The sequence below is a fragment of the Mus caroli genome, unplaced genomic scaffold (genome assembly GCF_978045245.1).
Source record: "Mus caroli unplaced genomic scaffold, Mus_caroli_1 scaffold_16, whole genome shotgun sequence".
NCBI lineage: Eukaryota > Metazoa > Chordata > Mammalia > Rodentia > Muridae > Mus > Mus caroli.
In genome coordinates, this window is record NW_028227271.1 from 25,295,914 (window position 1) to 25,319,257 (window position 23,344).

Genomic DNA, 23,344 nt, shown 5'->3' on the forward strand with positions numbered 1-23,344 from the left:
TCCAGGAAAAAAGTCACTTTATTTTCATAAATACTCCCACTGCCACCCATCCTGACCCTACTTGACCACAGGAGGGTGGGCAGATGTGAGGTGCTCCTGGGAGGCCCGAGCAGAAGGTGATAATGGAGCATGGAACTCTGGGAGTTCCATGGCCCTCCAGGGGGCATGTCCTCTGGCTTTGCTTTCAAGTTTCCATGGCCCGTGGGAGCCTGAGAGCAAAGGGAGGCCTCTGGAGGCCCCGGGGGCTGAGCAGAGAGCTCCTTCAGCTCTGTGACCACAGGGCCATTCCAAAAGAAAAGCACGAGCCAGACCACACACCAAGTGCACACAGCTAGGGCGCGGGCATCACCCCGTCACTGGGTCCCCACAGAGGAGGCCTGGGCTGGTCCTAGTTTCCAGCATGGCCTCCAAGTTATGGCTGGGCCTTTCCATAAGGCATAAAAGACAGGCGAGGATGACCCCACCTCAGGCTGGGGTTCAGGGCTGGGCCTCACAGCCCCCCTCCTTCCCTCACCCCAGAGTCCTTCCAGGGCATACGGCCCCTCCCTGCTCCAGGCTCCCACTGGTGATGGAGATCCCAGCAGCTATGGCAGACCCAAGTGCAGCCTCCTGCTGGGTTTGGCTCAGCAGGGGAAGAGGGAGGGGGAAGAGTCACTGGGGGCCACAGGAGGGAGAGAAGCACAGGACGAACAGGTCCAGGTCCTGCTGCCCCTCCTCTCTCCAGCCCCTCTGTCCTAGAGGCTCCCCCAGGTCTCTGGTGGGGGGAACTGATCCACATCTCCCATCTCATTGTAGGTCTGGTTGCCCATAGTGAAGATGAGCTTGTAGCGGAGGCGAACCTTCTCCTGAGGCACAAACGGCACAAGCACAGCAGTCAGAGTGGGGAAGGGAGGTTAGCGCCACCCTGGGGCACTGCCCCATCAGAGCTGGGCCCTCACCTTCTGGGGGTTAGCAAGGAGCAGGACCTGGGTGATGGCTGAGGGGTGGACGATGGGGTTGAACGCTGGCAGCTCTGTGCCGGAAGGTGGCTGCAGCCTCACCTTCATGACCTGGGGGCAGGAGGTGACTGCTGGTCAGGCAGCCACCACAGCGGAAGCAGCTCCCTTCCCAGAGTCTCAGGGGTCTCTCTGGCTCCCCACCCCTTGCCCAGCTTCCCAGGGAAGGAGATACCATGCTCAGGCAGCAGGCTGCCCACAAGGTCTAAAGTCCCCCTGCCTTGAGGGAGGAAGGCCTGCCCGGTCTGCCCTTCACCTTGGGGACGGCTGACTGGAAAACGATGTTCCGGATGGGCTGGGGCGCCGTGCTCAGCATAGAGACCACCACCACCAGCACATCAGAGCGCCCTGGCAGTGGGTCCCGAGCAAAATGGAAGAGGACACGGAAGCCATGCTGGTCATAAACGGTCACTGGCAAGATGCTGCCTGTGGGAGGAAGGGTAGGAGGACGGTCAATGGGTAGAGTCAGATCATACCCAGGGGGCTGGCTTCTTAGAGGCAGGATGCCTACCCTGGAGCCAAGTCACAGCCAGGCCCTTCCCAGGCTCTGTTGAGGGCTCTGTTCAAAGTCTGGGCCATGCATTCTTTGGGGTCAGAGTCAATTCTACTGCTAAGGAGGACAGGGAAGACTTGAGGTTCTTGGTCACAGTTTCTAAGTCAGTCAGCCAGTGCTACCTACTGCTCCTGGGTAATACCTGGGGCTTCCTCCTGGATCTTTCTTTGAGGCTCTATTTTATAATCATAAGGAGCCTTCTAGTTCTGGCCCCTGCCCTCCCTGGGAACGAGGAGTCAGGGTTCAATACTAAGAAGCCCTCTCCTGTGCAACCCAGAGATTAGAAAGCAGCCTTTCATCACTCTAGGATGGGGAGGCCCTACTGCAGGGTAACATCAGAGTCACCAGGCTCTGGGGACAAGAGCTGGCCTGGCCTGGCCCTTCCCACCCCTCCCCACTCACTGGGTTTGATAGACTCCAGGGGCACAGTGATGCTGGTTAGGGAGAGCTCAGTGGGTGTGGCCTGAGGTGGAGGCCCAGGGGGCTCTGGGGACGTGGTGTGGAGGAGGCTGGCGGCTCCTGGGCTGGGCGAGCTGCTCTTACTCTGCAGGTCACGGAGGGTGAGCCGGGGGGCTGGCTGCTGCTTCTCCCTTAATGGGGACAGTGTATTAGCACGTGATTTTGTGGTGGGCTACCCAGCTCTATACCTGTGGGTAGCTTTGAGAACCCCCATCTGCAGTGGGAGCCTCCCCCCCACTCCTTGCCTCAGCATCCTCCCATGCTGAACCCCCTTCTATCTTTTCCTAGGGCGCTGGGAACTCGAGGGGCATGCACGTCAGAAGATGTGGCCCATTCTTATCAATGCATGTAGTGTGGGGCCATCCCTGAGCACACCCTTGTCACAGTGGGTGATCAATCAAACATGCTGGACTCCCAGGAGTTACAGTGATGGGTGATTCCCTGCTGGGCCCAGAAGCTGCTGGCTTGCGGGGACAGGGAGGGCCCTGGCAGTGGCAGCCCTCACCACCGCACTTGCTGGGCTTCCGGAGGCAGAGCCTGCTGCATAAGGGTTTTCCCCAAGAGGTCCAGGTCGTCCAGGCCGCTGCTCGTTGGTGGGGGGACCTGGGCTGGGGGTCGGCAGTCCATGCTGGGGGCCTGGGCTGGAGGAGGGACTGAGGGTTCAGTGCCATCTGATGACTGTGGGCAAAGGAGACGGGTGTGAGACTCTCCAAAGTGTTAGGGTCACCACCTGAGTCCTGAGGCCCTCCCTTTCCTGCAGGTGACATCTGAGAGAGGTACAGCAGAAAGGATAATAGACTCCCTGTCCATGAGGTAAAACACTGGGCCTAAATGGATCTCCACACTGCGGGGACCTTAAATTTAAGGGAAGAAGAGCTTAACCTTGAAGGCGGAACTGTGGTCCTATCAGGACCCTAAGCTGAGGCCCAGGCACCTCCGCTGGAGGTTAGAAAAGACTGTTGGGCTCGTCACTGGAATGGTACTGCCATGTCCCAGGACCCACCTGCCTGTCACCTCTCAGGCTACTGGCTCCAGCCTCCCTTCCCTGGGGCCGGGCTGCACAGGCAGAGCCAGCTTTAGCCCTCTTACCTGGAAGTTGTCCCACCCCACACTATCTGAGCTGGTGCCTGAAGGTGGTGTCGGGTCACTTAGGCCTGTAGAGAAAGCAGGACAGGTGGCTGGACTGGTGGGCAGATGAGGCGAATGGCCACCAGTGTGCGGCCTGGGCCTCTCTGGATTCCTCCCTTTCGAGGCTCATGAATGAAATCCACAGTTTCGGAGGGGAGCAGCAGCAGCAGCAGCACAGAAATAGAAAGCATCATCCCACACTAGTCTCCTCTCCTTCCAGCAAGGCTCCACAGAAGCCAGCTTGGCACTAGTTGGAACTTTCACCTCGGGCCCTTGGCAGCTAAGAGCAGGAGCCGAGGTGGTGAGGAGGGAAGGAGAGTCTGACCTCATGTGTCAGGTGAGGATCTGTGGGCAGGGTGTTATCCTGGGTGAGCCTCCATGTCCCCAGGTGGACAGTGGGGAGGTGGAACAGGCAGACTCTGAAGGCACTGGCATAGGTCAGTAAGGCCAGCTAACTGGTGCTGAGGGCCCTGGGGACGGCCTGCTGGCTGGCAGGAGAGTCAGCACGACCCCCGTCTATCCTGAACACCTCAGCCAAGCTCGCCCTGTATTTGTCTTAGAAAAGACAAGTGACCCTGTTTCTCAGCAAGTGCTCTTCAGCGGGCGGGCAGCAACTGCCAGCTCTCCCCTATGGCCCAGGGTGGCACACACCTTTAATCTCAGCACTTGGGAGGCAGAGGCAGGTGGATCTCTGAGTTCAAGGCCAGCCTGGTCTACAAGGTAAGTTCCAAGACAGCCAGGGCCACACAGAAACTATGTCTTAGAAAACAAACAAGCAAAAATCTCCAAATAAAAAAGGCAGTGACTCAGACAACCATTGGCCTGAGCACAGGATCCCCACATGGAGGAGCTAGAGAAGGGACCCAAAGAGCTGAAGGGGTCTGCAGCCCCATAGGAGGATCAACAATATGAACCAACCAGTACCCCCAGAGCTCCCAGGAGCTAAACCACCAACCAAAGAGTACACATGGAGGGACCCATGGCTCCAGCTGCATATATGGGAAGCCCTTGGTCCTGGGAAGGCTCGATGCCCCAGTGTAGGGGACGCCAGGGCCAGGAAGCGGGGGTGGGTGGGTTAGTGAGCAGGGGGATGGGGGAGGAAATGGGGGTTTTTGGAGGGGAAACTAGGAAAGGGAATATCGTTTGAAATCTAAATAAAGAAAATATCTTTTAAAAAAAAGGCCAAAGAGATCAGGGTTCCCTTCTTCACTTTCAATCTTCGCAGGGACCAGGGCTGACTAGAAGTGGGGCTTACTAAGTAAATCCTGTCCTTCCTGTCTGCAGAACTTAGGGAGGGAGAGCCCACTGATCCTTCACCAGGGCAACTCCACCCCCGGAATCACCCGTCTCTCCCAGGCAGGCTGAGCTGGCCAGCCCTACCTTCTGCCACGCTGATCGTGTTCTCAGTCTCTTCCAGCCAGGGCTTCACCCAGTATAGGGAAGCCATGCTGCTCACCCATGGCCTCCACTGGCTTCCCAAAGGGGCACAGGGCCATTGCTGTGTGCCAGCAGAACGCTGGTGCCAGCAGGCTGCCCTGCACTGCCCTCTTCCTTACCCAGAGACATGAGCTCGTCATCAAGCAGGGACAGCGAGGCACTGAGCTGCTCAGGACTGCTCTGGTTGCCAGGGCGAGTGGGCGTGGCTGGCTGGGTGGTGTCCGGGGGAGGGAGGTCCAGGCCTGAGAGGTCCAGCAGGGCTGACGTGCTTCCTGAGAGGAAGAGAGTCGGCAGGTCCTGGGGGCACTCTTCCTCCTCCTCCCATCTCATTACAGGCCTCCTAGCCCCTCAGAGCCACTCCAGCCCGCCAAGCCCTTTCTTTGTTCACAATCAACCAGCTTTGCTTAGGGTCAGGAATGTGACCTTAGTGTCAACACAGGGCGACACCAACCAAGGACCTAAGGAGTTACTCTGGGACACAGCTTTAAGATATGGCTGCTGCTCTCCTACCCAAAGGCTCGGCTCCTCCCGACCTGCCAAGACTCTCTCACGGCTAGCCTTTTCTGTGATGCCCTCCTCCCCACACCACCCTGCCGCAGTCCCCTGACCTTCCTTCTGGAATTAGGCCTAGGGGGTGACCCAGCCCCACACATATGGGTCCGGATTCATGAGAGGAGTGTCTTCCTTCCATTTCATGACAAACTTGGGCTCCCTTCCCCACAGCTTCAGGCTTGACCTCCGTGGTCACACTGAAGGTCATTCCACCCTGCACCTGGGCCCCCCAGAGCACTCCTGCTCTCTCCTTACCAGGAATGGAGCTGGCTGTGGCGTCACCGTTGACCTCCTCACCCTGGACCAGCTGCTTGTACAGGTTGATCACCTGGGTGAGATTGTCATTAGCTTGCAGGATCTCAGCTGGAACAGGAAGGAGAGAGGTGGGTTACAAGTGGTGGAGCCTCTGGATAGGGGAGAGGAGCCCTCCATACCCACCCCAAAAGTATGTAAAGGGGTCAGGCATCCCACTGCAAATGTAGGTCCAGACAGGCAGGCTGCTGTAAAGGCTTGGAGGTGGAAATGTACCCAGAATGTCCAGGGAGAGCCAGGCAGGGAGTAGAGACAGAGAGGCCTGAGTGACTGGGAAGGGGTGATGTGACACACTGGGGCTGTGACCTGAGCTGTCATTCTGTTTAGGAGATGGGGAGAGTTCTCCCTCCTGGGCAGATAAGATGCCTGCACAGGACCTGTTCAGGGGGTTTCCAAGAGCAGTCTGCTCTCTGTGGCCTTCTCAGATGAGAGCTGGAGAAAGGGGGGCACCTCATGGCAGTTCCTTCCATGTGGGTGTCTAGTGGGGCTTGGAAGTGAGAGCAGGTAGGACAGGGCTGGGCCTCATCTTGGCAGTTGCCTGGGGCTCACCTAAGGCCTCATCATTGTCTTCCGTGTCACTGGCCAGTCGGAAGAGTGTGGGTCGCATGCGCTCACAGCGCTGGTACAGTTCCTGGGTGGAACAGGATGAGTAGACAAGGGTTATGAGTGGGCTGGAGTGGGCTGGGGTGAGCTGGGGTGGGCCGGGGTGAGCTGGGGTGGGTTGGGGGTGGGCTGGGGGTGGGCTGGGGGTTAGTTGGGGTGGGCTGGGGGTAAAATGGGGTGGGTTGGGCGTGAGCTGGGGTGGGTGGGAGCAGGTGCACCTTCATGAGGTCCTCACTGCTGCTGGATGCAGCACCCTGGCTGTGGCTCATCACCATCTCCGTCAGCAACTTCACATTGTTGTTGACCTCCTCGATGGCATTCACCCGCTTGGAGATCTTTTCCATCCGCTTCTGGTCCTATAGAGCAGCAGATGGCCAAAGGCCGTCTCAGGCCTCTGGAGGTGATGGCACCCGAGTATGGGAAGAGGGCTGGATGGGCTTGAGTTCAGCTCTGTGTGGCCAAGCCCTGCTGACAGCTTGCCACGAAGGACAAGTACTCTTCAGGAAGCAATGTCTCGCTACTGTGCCACTTCCTACCCTTCTGCCAGGGTCCTCAGTCCAGGCCACTGCACAGGCTCAAGTCTCTAGAGGTGGCCCTCAGTCACATCACCAGCCTCTAGACTCGTGACCATGGCTCACATTTCTCCCCTCCTAGTTTCTGACTTGCCCATCCTCGGTCAGCACTCACAACCCAGAAACAAGTATGGAGTCCCTCCTTGTCTGCAGGTGCCTGCCTGGCCAGTGTGTGGGTCCGGGCCTTTAAAGGCATCTGTAGGAGGCAACCCCGTTCTTTCTGCTCCCCAGTGTCCTTGTGCTGCAGGAGGTGGGCTTGTTCTTGGCAGTCTCACACCACTTAGCCCTTTAAGACCTCCCTGAAATGAACAGTCCAGGCTGTGACACGCCCTCTCCTGCTGCACAGGATGCAGAGAAGGCCCTGACAGTCAAGCTGGGACCAGGCTGAGCCCCACCAACCAGCACAACTAGATCTTGCCTCCGAGGAAGATGAACTAGCAGTCTCTGTGGGGCACACACTATTAAAACGTGGAAAGTTTCTTTGCTGCTGTCATTAGTGAGCTGGGAGGTTTCATGTAAACATTCACATTTCTGGATCATTTTCAAGGAAAAACCCATCACCTGATGATCCTGCTACACAGGGTTACAGGTGGGCAGTCTCCTGCCTCAGAGGCCATGTGGCCTTGGTCCTTCCTTTTCCTGCGGTCAATCCTTAGCCTAGAGAGTTGTTACCTTTGGCTTCCTCTGCCTGTGCATTTGAGTGCTAACCAGAGATCTTGGTTTGGTTTCTGACAAAGTTTCATTCTGTAGCTCAGGCTGGCCTGGAGTTTAAGTCAAGGCCATCCCCCTGTCTTAGCCCCCCAAGTGTTGGGATTAGAGGTGTGAGCCACCTTGCCCATCCTCAACACCTTTTTAAATTTTCTGTCTTGAGACAGTCTCTTTCTTTTTTTTTTTTTAAAGATTTTTTTTTTTTTTTTAAGATTTAATATATGTAAGTACACTGTAGCTGTCTTCAGACACACCAGAAGAGGGCGTCAGATCTCGTTACGGAGGGTTGTGAGCCACCATGTGGTTGCTGGGATTTGAACTCTGGACCTTCGGAAGAGCAGTCGGGTGCTCTTACCCACTGAGCCATCTCGCCAGCCCCGAGACAGTCTCTTTCTACATAGCCCTGCCTTGGAACTCACTGTAGACCAGGCCAGCCTAGACTCACAGGAATTCCTTCTGCCTCGGCCTCCCAAGTGCTGGGATTGAAGGTGAGCCAGCCTTGGCCTTATTAAGTTTCAGTATACACTTCTAACATATGTTAGCTTACACATTAAACATGTTAACAGAGCTGGGCAGTGGTGGTGTACACCTTTAATCCCAACACTTGGGAGGTAGAGGCAGGTAGATTTCTGAGTTCGAGGCCAGCCTGGTCCACAGAGTGAGTTCCAGGACAGCCAGGGTTACACAGAGAAACCCCGTCTCAAAAAACCAAATAAACAAACAAACATATTAACATCTGGGTTTTGCTCTCTGTGTATGCACATTTAAACATACACACACATACTTACATATATATTTAAAAGTATTTTAAGGTTCAGTTTGTTTGGGGGTATGCAGAGGACAGACACCAGGACCTCATGCATGCTGGCAAGCATTCTACACTAAGTTTTGGTCTCAAGCCCCAATACGTTCCCAAAGTACTTTTTTAAAATGTTTACATTTGTGTGTGTGTGTGTGTGTGTGTGTACATGTGCATGGTGTGCACTTGGAAGTAAGGGCACTTGTGGGAACTGATTCTTCCCTTCCACCATGTGGGTTCTCCAGGATCCAGCTCAGGTTAGTAGCGGATATCTATACCTGTAGAGCCATCTTGCTGGCTCTTACATTTCTTTTTTCTTCCCTTTTTTTTTTTTTTTTTTTTTTTTTTTTCTGACAGAGTCTTGCTATATGGGCCAGACTAGTCTCAACCTCAGGATCCTCCTGCCTCAGCCTCTGAAGTTCCAAGATACATGCCACTAATTCTTGGGCCTCATTACTAACAAATAACAGCCCCTCAGAAACTCATGCATAGATAGCAGGTTCTCACAGGCTACTGGGCAGCTCTTCCCTCTAAATATCAGCCTCTGAGCACCTGTCAATTCTTTACTGTGGCAGCTGTCCTGCTGGGCCACTATAGGACATCATATGTACACATACGCACAGCTCCTGCATGGTGGCCTAGCTCCACACCCCATCCCTTCTACCCCTGTACACCAGGCCAGCCATCACCTCCTGCACCATCTCTTTGATGAGCTTATTGGCAGCCCGGAGGTCCTCAGGGTGTGAGCTCTTCAGCAGGCGGGCCAGCATCTGCAGAGACAAGTAAATGGATGTGGGCAGCACCAGGTCAGAACGTACAACCCAGATCCTCGGTTACTGTGTGTGGGACCTCTCTGTGAAATGGTCAGAACTGATCGACACCTGATGGGTGCCCATGCGGATAACCAAGGCACTGCACACACTCCCCATGGAGCACAGCGGAAGGGTGGCCTCAGCATACACTCCCACCCCAGCCTCTAGGAAGGCACACCAGAAACCACAGCAGTAGCCTTGGGAGCTGGCTGGGGACTTATTTCAACAGCTCCTCTCCAAGCAAATGCATCTGTAACTGATCCACTAGTACAGAAAGATAAAGCTACCCGGCTCCTCAACCAAGCCCTGGGTTCTGAGCTGTGCTTCCTGAAGGCAGAAGCCTGCATGGGTCAGTGCATTCGGCCGGCTCCACACAGCACACCACCTCCACAGAGACCACATTCGGCATGAGCCTCTGCTCCAGAGACTGGAAAGCTCTGCCAGAAAGCAGCTCCTCAGCCTTACCTTGGACTTCTCCTCATCTTCAAAGATCACATTCTTGGGCCGTGGAGGGGGGAGGGGAAAGATGGCATCCTCTGGAAGCTTGGGGTCAGACTTCACAATCCCTGGGGAAGACAGAAGACAGGGTTTGGAAGGCTGTCAGTAAGTGTCAGCTCCAGAGGTCGCAGGAGAGGATCTGGGAATGGGTGCCCAGGTTAATGGAGCTCACACTTTCATCAGCTCCCTGGCTTGGGACTGATGGGTGGGACTACTTCTGACCTGCAGTGAGTGAACTCCAACAGAGATGGTTTGAGCCCAACATATAGAACTTGTAAACAGTAGTCCCTTTTGCTTTTTTTAAGACTTATTTTTAGTTGTGGGTCTGTGTCTCCATGGGGCTTGTGCATCAGAGTGCAGGCGCCTGTGGAGGTAAAACGCAGGCACTCCCTAGAGCTGGTGTTGTGGGCTTCCTCACCTGAGTGTAGGAAACCAAACCCAGGGTCTTCGGAAGAGCAGCAAGTGCTCTTAACTGCTGAGCTCTCTCTCCAAACCCCATACATAGTTTTTGAGAAAGGGTATCGTGTAATCCTTTTGAATTCACTATGTAGCTCAGGGTGGCCCTTGTACTTTGGATCCTCCTGCCCCAGTACCTAAGTGTACATTATAGGTATGCCCCACTACGCCTGAGTACTGGGGATTGAAGGCAGAGCTCCGTGCGTGCTAGGCAAGCATTCTGCCAGCTGAGCTACATCCCTTGTTCCTGGGCTACCCTGAAGGTAAACCTGACCCATCACCATCCTTCGTCTACTCAACCATGGGCACAGCCACAGAGAGGCCCCACTGGCTCTGTGTTCCTGAGACAGTAAAGGCAGACCTTGCTGGCAGAAGGTCCGAGCTGCAGGTGGGGCCTGTCACTGGTCCCCCCACGCTGGGGCTCACTTACCCTGCTTCTTCAGCATCTGGTAGGCTTCTGCAATCTTCACCTCTTCAGGCAGGCCAACCGTCCAGCTGTATAGCAGCTCCAAGATCTTATTCTTCACCTTCTCAGATGTCCGGGAGCCCAAGTACTTCAGAGACACACAGAAGGGGACTTCTCGGACACTGCTTGGCCCCCCTCACTTGAGCCCTAAACTTGCAGCCTCTCAGATGCCTCCAGAGTCCTCATATGCCCTGCAAGGGGCCTGGTGTAAACTGAGCTCCGGTCTCAGCTTGACCACCTACTGGCTGTGTAGGGCTCTGTGACTCAGTTTCCTCATTGTGGCCATGTGGAGCTGCTCCATGTGAGCACCTGCTCAGAGCATGCAGACCTGAACCTTGAGACCCCAGCAGGGAGCCTGGGGCTCCAGGTGGAGGAGGGAAGAGCTCATGTGCAGCCATGAGGCCCCACACATCAGCTCCAGCAGCAAACTAGGCCGAGAAATGGGGCTCTCACTACACAGTTCTCTCCTGGGAGACACGGGGCTGCACGGCCCACTCCAAGTTCTGTTCAGAGGAAGGTCACAGGGGGCTGGGCATCAGATATGTACCCAAACTGTGACCAAAGTCCAGGAGCCAGGATGTGGCCCATTTGCTAACATAACTGACTAAGGTTTCTGGCTTTGGACACTGAGGTTCAAGGAAACCACATCTAGGTGATTCAGACAGGGAGAAATGTCAAACACCTAAGCAGCCCAGTGACAGTATGTGTGTGCCCTGAGATCAGCTCTCCCTGCATGCTCAGAGGCCTAGGCTGTCCTGACACAGTCGAGTCCTGAGAAGGATTTGTGCTGGGTTCCTAACTGGGAGGCCCTTAGGGACCTTGCTCCTGCAGCCTGCATCAAAGGCAGCACTGGGAGCCTGGGCCAGGACGTACCTTGGGAGACACAACCTTGATGAGCTCGTTGAGGAAGCGGAACTTGCCCACCTCGTCATGGAACCTCTTGCCGCAGCTCTTCATGCACGTCTCCAGAACCTGTGGGGGGAAGCACTGAGGTAGCTCCGATCCTTGCCAGGGCCCAGAGGGAGGGAAGGACCCTCGAGGGCACAAGATGCAGAGGTTCCCAGGTCACCTGCCCAGGGCACTGGGTCAGAGGTGGTCTAGTGACCAGTACTGCTCAGGCTGCTCGACCACAGGGCCTCCATGGCTTGGCCCGAGTATCACTTGCACATGGTCATTTTACGATTCGTCTTTAGAGACAGGGTTTCTCTGTGTAGCCCTGGCTGTCCTGGAACTCACTCTGTAGACCAGGCTGGCCTCAAAGTCACAAGAGATCCACTTGCTTCCGCCTGCTGAATGCTGGCATTAAAGGTGTGCACCATTACTGCTTGGCAGTTTGACACTACTTTAGCTTTTCCTAAACCCATGAAATCACAAGATCCCTGCATACTTAAGGAAGAAACCCCAAACAAAAATCAACATGTTGAAACATGCACAGTTACTTAGAGCAATTTCCACTTAGCCTCAGACAATCATGTTCTACGGTAACTGGTATGGGCTATGCAGGGGTTCAGAGACAGTGTCCCACCTCTTTTGCTCCTGGTGTAGCTATAACTTCAACCCTGAGCCTCTCTTACTGTAAAGTTCAGGGTCTACAGATCCTATGTGATCTGAATGGCCCCTGCAGAGAACCTGGGAGCTTTACAAACACAGACTCCACAACATGCATTCTGACTCAGTGTGTTTAACATGTGTCCTATGGTCAGGTGGTGGTGGCACACGCCTTTAATCCCAGCACTTGGGAGGCAGAGGCAGTCGGATTTCTGAGTTCGGGGCCAGCCAGGTCTACAAAGTGAGTTCCAGGACAGCCAGGACTACACAGAGAAACCCTGTCTTGAAAAAAAACAAAAAATAAAAAACAAAAACAAAAAACAAATAAACCCATGTGTCCTACGAAGGTGTCCATTGTGCATCTGAGTTAAAGAATCCTTGCCATCACCCTCAGAGGTGACAAAAGGCTAACTAACTCTCTACTGCTGTTAGGTACCTTGAGGGTTGGCCCAGACCTATATCCAGGATCATCTGGTCACAGTTCCCTTGAACTCATGAAACCCCAGGATCTTTTCTTACTGTCAGGGCCTGGATGGCTTCCCATTCCTGTGGAGACTGGATCTTGTGGGCCAGCAAGCGGGTGGCAAGTGGAGGCCTGGTAAGAGGAACAGAGTCACGACATGAGTCACTCAGAGGGACAGTCACTCCATTAGCCTGTAACACATCAGCCCTCTACTGGCCCTGTGAAGCACATGCCAAAGCCCATGTGTCTCCAGATCAAACAGGGCCTGGGATGGTGACAGCCAGTGCCAGGTGGCCAATGTAGGCAAGGGCCTCCTAGAGATGTTCACCTGGCCCCTTTTGGCTTTAAGAGCGAGACCTGGGTCTGCAGAAGCTGCTTACTGGTAGATCCACTTGCCTAGCATGGGTGAGTGAGGCCCTGTGTAAGCTCATCACCATCCAAAGCCAAAGCAGCTGTGTCCCTGGCCTGCACAGGGCATAGTAAGATCAGGAGGTCACAGCTCGAGTGCTAAGGCCGTGAGGTGGTTCACGAGCACCCGGGCTCCTTCCTTTCCTCTGTGGCAGGAAAACCCCCATAGCCTCCCATATGTACCTTGGTCAGTGCCACATTACAGCTGAGGACTAAGGCTCAGTGAAGGACCTGCCCCAGAGAGGAGGGTGGGGGTGGGGCTCACTGTGCGGAGCTTTCTATCACCCAGGAGCACCAAGGAGCCTAGGGACATCCAGACCAAGCCCTGGGGAGTCACTTGTGGAAGCATTTTGGATAAGCATTCCAGGTCTATCTGGTTCTTTCTTACAGGAAGGGCCTGCTGGGGAGAGTGCAGTCTGCCCTCTGGAAGGCTCCCAGTACATCATCAGCCACATGGCACAGTTAGATTTGACCAGGTGTAGGACTGCCCGTGTCCCGGTAAGGTTCAAGAGCAGACAGTTGAGCCTCAGTTTTTTCATTTATAAAATAGATCCAGGAAGGGCTCCCCTCAAGGGGCGGCACCCCTGGAGTCCCCAGCAGGAAGCGCCACTGTTTTTGTCAACTGTCACTGCACTTAGAATGGGAACTGGGTCTCCAGCCTGCATGGTAGGGGCACAGTGTGTTTTGTTGAGTGTGTCAGCCAAAGAGAGCCACCTACCCCTCAAAGTCTTCGTTGAGCTGCTCGCAGAAACCGTTGATGCTGGCCCAGTTCAGCTCCTTGTTCAAGGGATTTGTGGCTCTGTCTGCAGGAGCAGAGGGAGTCAGTATGGGAGAATGGGGGTCCTGCCTCCTCTAACGCTGTCCTGAAACTGGCGCGGTTAAGAGGGGTCGAGCACATGGGACATAATTCCCTCCACTTCCTGTTGGACAGCCCCCATGCCTGAGCACTGACCTTCCAGTGGGATCAGTGGGCAGAAGAACACGTGGCTACTGCTTACCTCACCTTCTCCCAAAGTCCCCATCCTCAGAGACTACACCCAGGGACAGCCTCCTATGGCTGACTTTACCATCTCTCACGCTGTTCTCAAGAGCAGCGCCCCAATCCTCCTGGTATCCGTACTCAGGAGACTGAGGGGTAAGAAAAAGGCCAGGGTCCAGCCCCGGAGGAACTGTAGGCCTGGGCAGTGGGCCAAGAGAAGCTAGGCTCTTAGGGAAAGGTAAGTGACTAAGAAAGCACAGGAACCCAGCGCAGGAGACTTGGATCTGCCTGGGGCCAGGGCAGCTGCCCAGGATGAGGGCCACTCTGCTCAGGTAAGGACATGGCCCTGGGAAAGGCTGTACCCTAGGCCTCACGTCTAGTTCTGCCAGACCTTGTCCCTGGGGAGTGGCTCAGGAACGCCTCTTCCAAGGGGGCTTTGTCAGTAGCTTCTTCACTTCTGCCCACCACGGCCGTGGCTATGTTCCTAGCTATTCTTTACGGAGGGCCTAAGTGGACTATTACACAAGGCTGTGTGACTCCTGCAGAGAACACGCCTTTCTCCGCTCTCGTGGATGCATGAGGGATTGGTGGCAGGGAAGATGGGGCTGGAGAAGCTGGGATGCAGGGATGGTCAACAGCAAAGAAGAGCAAACAATATGAGACACTCCCCTTGTGGAGCTCCCGACACTGGCCGGGTAAAGAGCCATGCGGTAAGAAGAACTTCTTGAACCTCCATTTCCCTACTTGTAGAGCTGGACAGCACGCAGGCTGTGCACCATGAGGCAGAAGTGTCCTCATGGTTCCGGGACACTTCTGCCCATGCTGCGGGTGCAGAGGACCACAACCCAAGAGGTGGGGCTATGGGAGATCTGTGGACAGGAAGAGGCTAGGGCTCAGGATGTGGCACCTGCTCAGTTGGGGACCTATGCTATGTCTGGGGGCCTAGACACCCTCAGTGTCCGGCGGCCATTCACTCAATCCATAAAAATAAAATCCATTTAAAAATAAAAAATACGGTGGTGGACAAAAGCTCTTCTTTCCTGAAACTCACTGGCCCAAACAAAGCATCTCTGAGTACTCGTTAGTGATCACAGAAGCGCTATGAAGACAGGCAGAGCCGGGGAAGGATGGAAGGAGCTGGGGCAGGCTGCTCTCTCCTGGGGGCTCAGAGGCAAGATGGATGGCAAGAGGCTGAAGCAGCATTCTTTCTGGTACCAATCTATCCCATGAACCTTGTGGGCGACCCTCCAGTCCTTGAGAGGAACACATGTCAACAGTGAGGCCCCCAGGGACACCAGCAACATCTCTTCTTCTTCCTTGGGTCAGGCTGCGTCTTTCCCGACCTCCCAGTCCCCCACAATGGATAAGGGACTGAACACTGGGAAGAGAGACTGCAATCTGGAGCCAAGGAGAATGTTCGGGTACTGGCCTCTCAGTGACAGCTGAGAAAAAGGGCTAGAACAGGAAGTCCTCGAAGTGTCAAAGGCACGTGAGCCCCAGCAAGGGTGGAGCCAAGCAATCGAGTCAGGAGCCAGGGAAGGGGAGACTCTGACTGGCCAGGGTCAGTCTCTCCCCAGCACTGAGCAAACGGAAGAAGATCTCAGAACTGGAGGAGACACGCATGCCCCCACCCTTCCCTAATCTCCACGGGGGGGGGGCGCGGGGGGGGGGGGCGGCTCATCTCCCCTGGCAAGTGGCAGAGGAAAGTACTTGAAGGAGAGAGGTATTTCACAACTGGGCATGACTCTTCAGATGCTGTCCTGGCTAGTTTTGTGTCAACTTGACACAGCTGGAGTTATCACAGAGAAAGGAGCTTCAGTTGAGGAAATGCCTCCATGAGATCCAACTGTAAGGCATTTTCTCAATTAGTGATCAAGGGGGAAAGGCCCACTGTGGGTGGGACCATCTCTGGGCTGGTAGTCTTGGTTCATTAAGAGAGCAGGCTGAGTAAGCCAGGGAAAGCAAGCCAGTAAAGAATATCCCTCCATGGCCTCTGCATCAGCTCCTGCCTCCTGACCTGCTTGAGTTCCAGTCCTGACATCCTTTGGTGATTAATAGCAATGTGGAAAATATAAGCTGAATAAATCCTTTCCTCCCCAACTTGCTTCTTGGTCATGTTTGTGCAGGAATAGAAACCCTGACTAAGACAGATAGGAAAAATATCTATGGTCCTCTTTTACCTCCGACCTCCTGAGACCCGTGCAGTACTGTAGCTCATGTGGTCCATGGTTAGTCTCCTTCCAACCACCGATCAACCCCACTGCCAGGCTGACTCTCCCCCCCACACACACACCCAGATCGGTGAGCTCTGGGAATCAATCTTCCAGTTCAACTTCATTCGAGGCTGGCTTCAAAGATGCTGACCATGTCGGCCCACACCACCCTGCACAGATCCTTGCTATATCTCAGGCTAGGAGGTTGAGCTTGAGGATAGACCCGGAGGCTTCTCTGGGTCACATCCCAGAAAGGCCTTGGGACAGACCTGTCACTAGATGGACCAGAAGAGCCAACCTGCAGCTCCCAGGGGCAGAGTTCAGGAATGGAGTGGCAAGGCCAAGGATCTTCAACAAGCAGCGTGGGACAGGGAGAACAGAGGATGGAGGTAGGGGCTTGGAAGCCGGAGTTGGAGGAAGCTGTTTCGGAGGAGACAGGAAACAAGGCCAGAGGCCTGGGGAGGAGGCTCAGCAGGGGCTAGGAAAGCAATCTGGGACGCAAAGCAAGGCTGGGCTGGGTATAACGACAGAGAACTTGATTTCCTTATGGAGTCTTAGACGGGACCCTTTCAAGCACTGGGAGTTTCTCCAGGCGCGGACAGAGTTTGATCAGATGGGCCAGGGGTCCCCTTTCCTGGGCTGGGGGACCGAGCAGATCTAGGAGCTGCGGGCACAGGGTTTGAAAGACTCAGGCCCTGAGGAAGTGGGGGGATCCCTCTAGGGGAAGACTCAAGGGTCTGCGCTTTGGTGCAACAGGCAGGGCCTTCGGGGGTCCGGGGTAACTCTGCGCCACCGGGTCACCGGGGTGGGTGGGCGGCGCCCGCTCCTGGCCAGGCTGCGCGCAGCTGCCAGGGTCCGAGCGGAGAGGCGGACTGGGGCGCCGCCCCTCCGAGTCGGGGGGCGGGGCGTGAGGAGGGGGCGCGCGGACCCCGCCCCACCGGGAGAGAGAGAGAGAGAGGGGCCAGCCTTGCGCCCCCGGTTCCGGTTCCGGTCCGGCTCGCGCCCCTCCCGGACACTCACTGATTCGTGCCTCCAGAGTCTCCGGCTCCATCGCGGGCTCCATCCGCCACGGGCCCCCGGCCTCGGCGCCGCCCCCCGCCCCCCGGACGCTCTCGCGGGAACTCCTCGGCTCCGCCCTCGGCCGGTTAAAGGGGCCGCGTCCACCCCGCGGAGTAGGAACGCGGCGCCCGGACGCTGGGCACCATCGAGTCGCGGGTGGAGCCGCCCAGAGCGTCGCCTCGCTGGCGCCCCTCCCCCTGGCGGCTGGCAGAGTCGCCCGTGGGGCCGGTCGGCGGCCTCGCAGCTCTGGGCGCTCGGGCGGGAGAGGAAGAGGAGAGCCTGGGGGTGGCGGGAGGCACCATAGAAACCCCGCGGGACGGCTCTAACTCAGTTAGCGTCACGCAGAGAGCCGTGACCGCTTCCGGGACAACGCTCCGGAGCCATGTTTCTGAAGGGGTTCTGAAGTCACTTCCGGAGCCCTCAGGGGTACTTCCGCTTACGTGGGAAGATGTCAAAGTCCCTTAAAAGGGCAACTGGGCACGGAGGCTGCCGCCAACGTGATGAGGTTAAGCTAACGTTTGTTTAGCTCTTAAAGCCCCAGGCATTGTTCTGAGTAGTTTTTTTCCCCTTTGAGACAAGGGCTCACTGTCTTGCCCTGGCAGTCCTGAAGCTCGCTCTGTAGAGCAGGCGGGCATGGAATTCCTGTGATCCGCCTGCTTCCGCCTCCCTATGTGCAGACCTTAAAGGAGTGCGCCACCACTCCCAGCAAAGGGCTAAGTCTTTTTTTTTTTTTTTTTTTTTTTTTTTTTTAACCTATGAATCCACACTCAAACCCGGGAGCCAGGTAATGAGTTTGCCTGAGGTCACTTAGGGGTCAGTGCTTGCACCGGGTACTTAATTCTGCATTCAGTTTAGAAACTCCTTGCATTTGGGTTATTCGGTGGCCAGCCCTGGAGAGAAAGACAGGCCAGATATATCCCACAAGGTGATGATAATGCCCGCACTTATCAGACAGAGGCAGGAGGTTATCAGTTCAAGGCCAGTGTGGAATATCGTATCTCAAAGCACGTAACACTCACAAGGTGATGGGGAAGTGTGAGAGGTGGTGGCAAAATGAGAGGTTCTCTTTCCCCAAACTGGAATGGTGACGTCAGGCTCTTGTTTTGGGGTGGTTTAGGAGGAGGCAATATGCGAGGTACTTTCACCCGCTTTTTCCACCCTCTGCGGTCGACTTGGCTAATTCTCAGGAATGCCAGTTCGCTCTCTGTAGCCTCTGGCGGCCGTCGGGGGAACTGGCTACTGTGCCCTCTCCAGCGAGCCTGTGCCAGGAAGAGTTAAAGAGCATCTGAGACCAAGGAACCGGCGAATCCAGTTCAGCGTGCCTGTGGCCTTGGAGGGATCAGTATTCACCTTGCCGAACCAGTTACCTCATTTCAGTCGGGTTTTCTTCTGAACCCAACTCTCAGTGAGACGTTTAATTCTCTCCTGCAACCTACAAGATACGGGAGAGAGGGTAACAAGATGGGGCTCCGCCTGCTTTCTTTTCTTTATTTTTAAAATTGTTAATAAAATAAAACCCAACTGCTGGCCGGGCAGTAGTGGCGCACCCCACCTGGTACTTGAGAGGAAGAGGCAGGTGAATCTCCGAGTTCAAAGTCAACCTGGTCTATGGAGCGAGTTCCAGGATCCAGGGCTACACAGAGAAACTCAAAACAAAAACCCAAACTGCATTTGCCAAATTGATTTATTTGAAGTCAGATCGCTACTCACAGGCACTTTTGGAGGAGCGACAGAGGCAGGGTCTCCTGTAAGCCTAAGCAGGCCTTGAACGCACTATGGACTTGATCTCTGCTCCTTCTTTCTCCACCTTCTGCGTGGATCACCACACCTGCAAGAGAATAGGACTTCTTGCAAGCTAAGCAACACGCTACCAACTGAGCGACATCTCCAGCTACTTCTGCCTCCATCTAGAGTCTTTATAGCCCAAGCTGGCGATTACTATGGTACGGGGGATGGAGCCTAGCATTTCATACAAACATGTTAGGCAGACACATCACCACCTGAGCTCTAACCTCCAGCTGCCCCACAGTGTATTTCTTTGTGGTGTGTCCCTCCCTGTCTCTGGGAAGTCTCATCCTGAAGCATTGCATCTGGTGAATCCCTGAGTTTCTTTTCCTGTTGCTGTGTTTAAACTACTCTGATAAAAGCAACTTAAAGAAGACAGGGTTTCCCACAATTCAAGGGGAGGAGAAATCAAGGCAGTGGCAGCTGGGCCCATTACAGCTGAAGCTGAGAAACAGGGCGAGAGAGTGTGGAATGCACACTGCTTCCCCGCCCTTTCTCTACTCACACAGTACAGGTTCCCCATCGGGAATGGTGCCACCCACAGTGGGCAGGTCTTCCCATCTCAGTAAACTCAGGCAGGGTAATCCTCCTGAGGTACGCGCAGCAGCTCATCGACCAGGTGATTGGAAATCAAGTGAAGTTCACAGAGCTAGCGGGCACAGTGTCCTGAGACCTAAAATAGTGCTGAGGTCCAGAAGGTCCAGAAGGGGTTCAGAGCGTAGTGCCTCAAAGCACGGCGCCTGCCCACACTGAAGGGATCTCAGAATCAGGACAGAGCACAAGCAGACACTAAATCTTCAGCCCCAAAGAGATTTTATTTTCCTAGGAGGGGACAAGCAGGGGGTCTGACTGCCTCTGGATCAGGCAAAGTGAGCCGCAGGTGTCTCTGTGGGAGTGGTTTGTTTGTAAGGAGACAAAGGGGGAAGCCTGAATTAGGATGATTTGGTAAATCCTAATTGAACATGTTAGCTAGTGTAGCCAAATGTTGAATTTTGATTGCTGGACCTTGGTGATCAGCCTCAGGAATGTATTCGAATGGTTTAGCAAAGGAAAGGGAATCGGAGAAGGAAGACCTGCTGCCGTCCTGATTGCCATGCCTGGGCTTGTCAGAAAGCCCTTCACACACTGCATGTGGATCTGCACCACACCAGGGGAACCTACTCCCCTTTCCCTTCGGCCCTTTCTCCTCCGTCTCCCCTCCAGGTAGGCCATAGAAACTAGAATTCTTGGGCTTGAGAGATGGCTCAGTGGTTAAGAGCACTGACCCCTCTTCCACAGATCCTGAGTTCAATTCCCAGCAACCACATGGTGGCTCACAACCACTTGGGAGGCAGAGGTAGGCAGAACTCTTGAGTTAGAGGCCAGCCTACACAGCAAGTTCCAGGACAACCAAGGCTACATAGACCTTGTCTCAAACAAAACACCATCTTTAAAAAATGATTACATGTTTATTTACATGTGGAGGACAGAGAGCGACTTCAGGGGTGGCTCCTTCCACCTTCCCTTGCTTTCAGACTCGGGTTCTTGCCTTTACTCCTCCCGGCCATCCTGTGGCTCCCCACCAGCTTCTATGTGGTGCTGCTGGCTATCAAACCTAGGGCTTTGTGCGTGCTTGACAAGTCCTCTGTCTGAGGAGCTACACTCCCAGTCTGGCATTTCATTATCCTGATGAAAGAAAGCTGCAAACAGTGGCAAGTGTAGGGTGAGACCTGCCCTTGCTCTCCCCTTCCCCAAAGCACAGAGGTAACTGCACAACACCTGTCCTCACCTTCCTCCCTCGCCAGAGCCACACACTAGCACTTTATCTCTCTGCCACCTCTAAGGACAAGGATTCCAAGGACAGCAGGAAAGACTTGGAAAACCTCCAAGGACCTCCTTGCCTCTCCGTAACAGTCACAGCCACTGGAGCGGAGGGGATGTGAGTTTTGCCACAGATGTACACAGTCTTAGAGGTGACAGAGTCATTGGCCTCCTCTAAGTATCCAGAGCCTTTGGACCTTTTCTTCTCTTCCCCCTCCCCGCAACCTTCTGAAATAGGGTTTCTCTGTGTAGCTCTGGCTACACTGGGACTCACTCTGTAGACCAGGCTGGGCTCAAGCTTCGAGATCCACCTGCCTCTGCCTCCCAAGTGCTAGGATTAAAGGCATGTGCCACCAATGCCCTGCTGCTCCGGGATCTTTTGAAAAAAATATATCCAGGATGAGAAATGTTTTTTGTTGTTGTTTAGGGTTTTGTTTGTTTGTTTGTTTTTGTTTTTCTAGCCAGGGTTTCTCTGTATAGCCTTGGCTGTCCTGGAACTCACTTTGTAGACCAGGCTGGCCTTGAACTCAGAAATCTGCCTGCCTCTGCCTCCCGAGTGCTGGGATCAAAGGCGTGCGCCACCACGCCTAGCTGAGAAATGTATTTATTTATTTAAAAGATTTATTTATTTATATGTAAGTACACTGTAGCTGTCTTCAGACACTCCAGAAGAGGGAGTCAGATCTCGTTACGGATGGTTGTGAGCCACCATGTGGTTGCTGGGATTTGAACTCCAGACCTTCAGAAGAGCAATCGGGTGCTCTTACCCACTGAGCCATCTCTCCAGCCCGAGAAATGTATTTATAGGATGAAGTGAAACTCAAGTTTTTTTGGAATGTAAAGTTTATAAAAAAAATTTAGGGAGATCTTAAAAAAAATAAATCGAGACCAGCATGGTCTACATAAAGAGTTCCAGGTCAGCCAGGACTCTAGTGGAAGTGCCTTTCCTGTCTTCTCTTCCCAATCCCAACCAAGATACCTAACTCCAGGCTCAGCACTCAGAGGGAGGCAGATCTCTGTGAGTTCCAGGCCAGTCAAGGCTACATAGTGAGCCTTGTCTCTAAATAAATAAATGTTAAAAAAAAAAAAGGATAGGGAGGAGAAGAAGGAGAGGGAGAAGGAGAAGGGCAAGAGGGAAAAGTGGGAGGAGGAGAAGAAAGGCGGCGGTTAAAGAGATGGCTTATGAGTTAAGATCATCTACTGCCCTTCCTCTTGGCACCCATGTCAGATGGCCAACGATCACCTGTAGCTGCAGCTCTAGGGGATATGACATTTCCTCACTCTCACCTGTACAAGTACACGCACATGCGCATACACACACACACACACACACACACACACACACACACACACACACACGCGCGCGCGCGCGCGCATCATTAAAAATATACCAGGCGGTGGTAGTGCACACCTTTACTCCCAAGGCAGGCAGATCTCTGAGTTGAAGATCAGCCTGGTCTATAGAGTAAGTTCCAGGACAGTCAAGGCTACACACAGAAAACTTGTCTCACAAAAACTACTACTACTAAACAAATCTTTAAAAATAAAAATGGAAACAATAAAAAAAATAATTTTTAAGCACAAACTTATATAGTTATTTAGAATGAGAAACAAGTTCCTATAAATATAAGCTTTGGAGGTGGACATGGCAGTGCATATGGTGGCTTCAGCACTTCAGAGGCTGTGACAGGAGTCTCACTATGGGTCTGAGGGTAGCCTGAGTTACTGGGTGATTTCCAGGACAGCTTGGACTACAGAGTGAAATCTTGTCTCAAACCAGCCAACAAGACACGAAAACAAGCCAAACCCCAGGCTAACCTACCACTGTGGGGGGTTGTGGTTGTTGTTCAGGGTAGGATCTATGTAGCTAGTCTACTTCTCTGACTCATGGTCTTTCTGCCTCAGTCTCCTAAGTTCTGGGGTTACAGGTCAACGGCGCCTACTCTGTTATGATCATTTATTCAGAACAAGAGTTCTTCTCTACCTCCCGCCGTGCTGCTAACTCCAGCCTTGTGCATTTTTGTGTTGCATGCTTGTCCTGTAGCATGCTTTCATTGCATCTCCTGGGAGAGAAAGGTCAATCAGTCTTTGTGGACAGTTGATCAAAACATGTTTTGGGTTGGTAGCTCAGTCACGAGGGTACTGGTTGCCAAGGCTGCCAACCTGATTCCTTGCCTGGGTCCTATATGATGGAAGGAGAGACCTGACCTACCTTCCTTCCTTCCTTTGTCCCTTCCTTCCTTCCTCCCTTCAAGTTGTCCTCTGACCTATAGATGGCACTCCAGTACCGACCCCCCATAATAATAAATCTATTATAAGTGGCCTTCCCCTTATCCCATGGAGCACTTTAAGCTGCCTGTCGCTGCAGGCCCGGGATCTGGGTTATGTAAGAGCCCTGTCTTGGCTTCCTACAGCGCTCCTAGGCCCCTCTCCCAGCACAGGCTGCAGTGAATGAAAACAAGCAACTGGTCCAAATCTGATTCACACCCATGACTTTCTCCTCAATCTCTTAGACCTGAGCCCATAATCCTTTCAGGCCTAGGAACTGCATACAGCCTTGGAGAAGGGCTGAGCAAACTGTGCACTCTTCAGATCAACCCAGCCCAGAAATCCAGCCCACTTTGATGTGGGGAAGTCCTCCCCCTAGTGTGGCTCATGCTAATTTACACGGCCATGCTGGTGGGCTGTCGTGATTTGTGCCTGGCTAAGGGAGATCCAACCGCTTTGAGTAACAGTTTG

At 54.1% G+C, this 23,344-nt stretch overlaps 1 protein-coding gene and 1 long non-coding RNA gene across 2 annotated transcripts in view; one reads left to right on the top strand and one right to left on the bottom strand.

Moving 5' to 3' along the window:
* On the bottom strand, positions 1-17,416 carry Gga1 (golgi associated, gamma adaptin ear containing, ARF binding protein 1). The gene is made up of 17 exons (XM_021183005.2): positions 16,982-17,416; positions 13,488-13,572; positions 12,418-12,493; positions 11,224-11,322; positions 10,315-10,438; positions 9,396-9,496; positions 8,808-8,888; positions 6,258-6,395; positions 5,986-6,067; positions 5,380-5,487; positions 4,692-4,844; positions 3,097-3,161; positions 2,513-2,685; positions 1,951-2,138; positions 1,252-1,421; positions 939-1,049; positions 1-845 (listed from the first exon to the last, which is right to left on the bottom strand). The coding sequence occupies exons 1-17, from the start codon at positions 17,022-17,024 to the stop codon at positions 735-737; spliced, it is 1,908 nt and encodes a 635-aa protein (XP_021038664.1). The 5' UTR covers positions 17,025-17,416; the 3' UTR covers positions 1-734.
* The window catches only part of LOC115029410 (uncharacterized), a 15,884-nt gene continuing 8,796 nt past the window's right edge, over positions 16,257-23,344 (top strand). The window contains exon 1 of the long non-coding RNA XR_003834966.2: positions 16,257-16,350. This is a non-coding gene — a long non-coding RNA (uncharacterized LOC115029410). The remainder of the gene's footprint in view (positions 16,351-23,344) is intronic.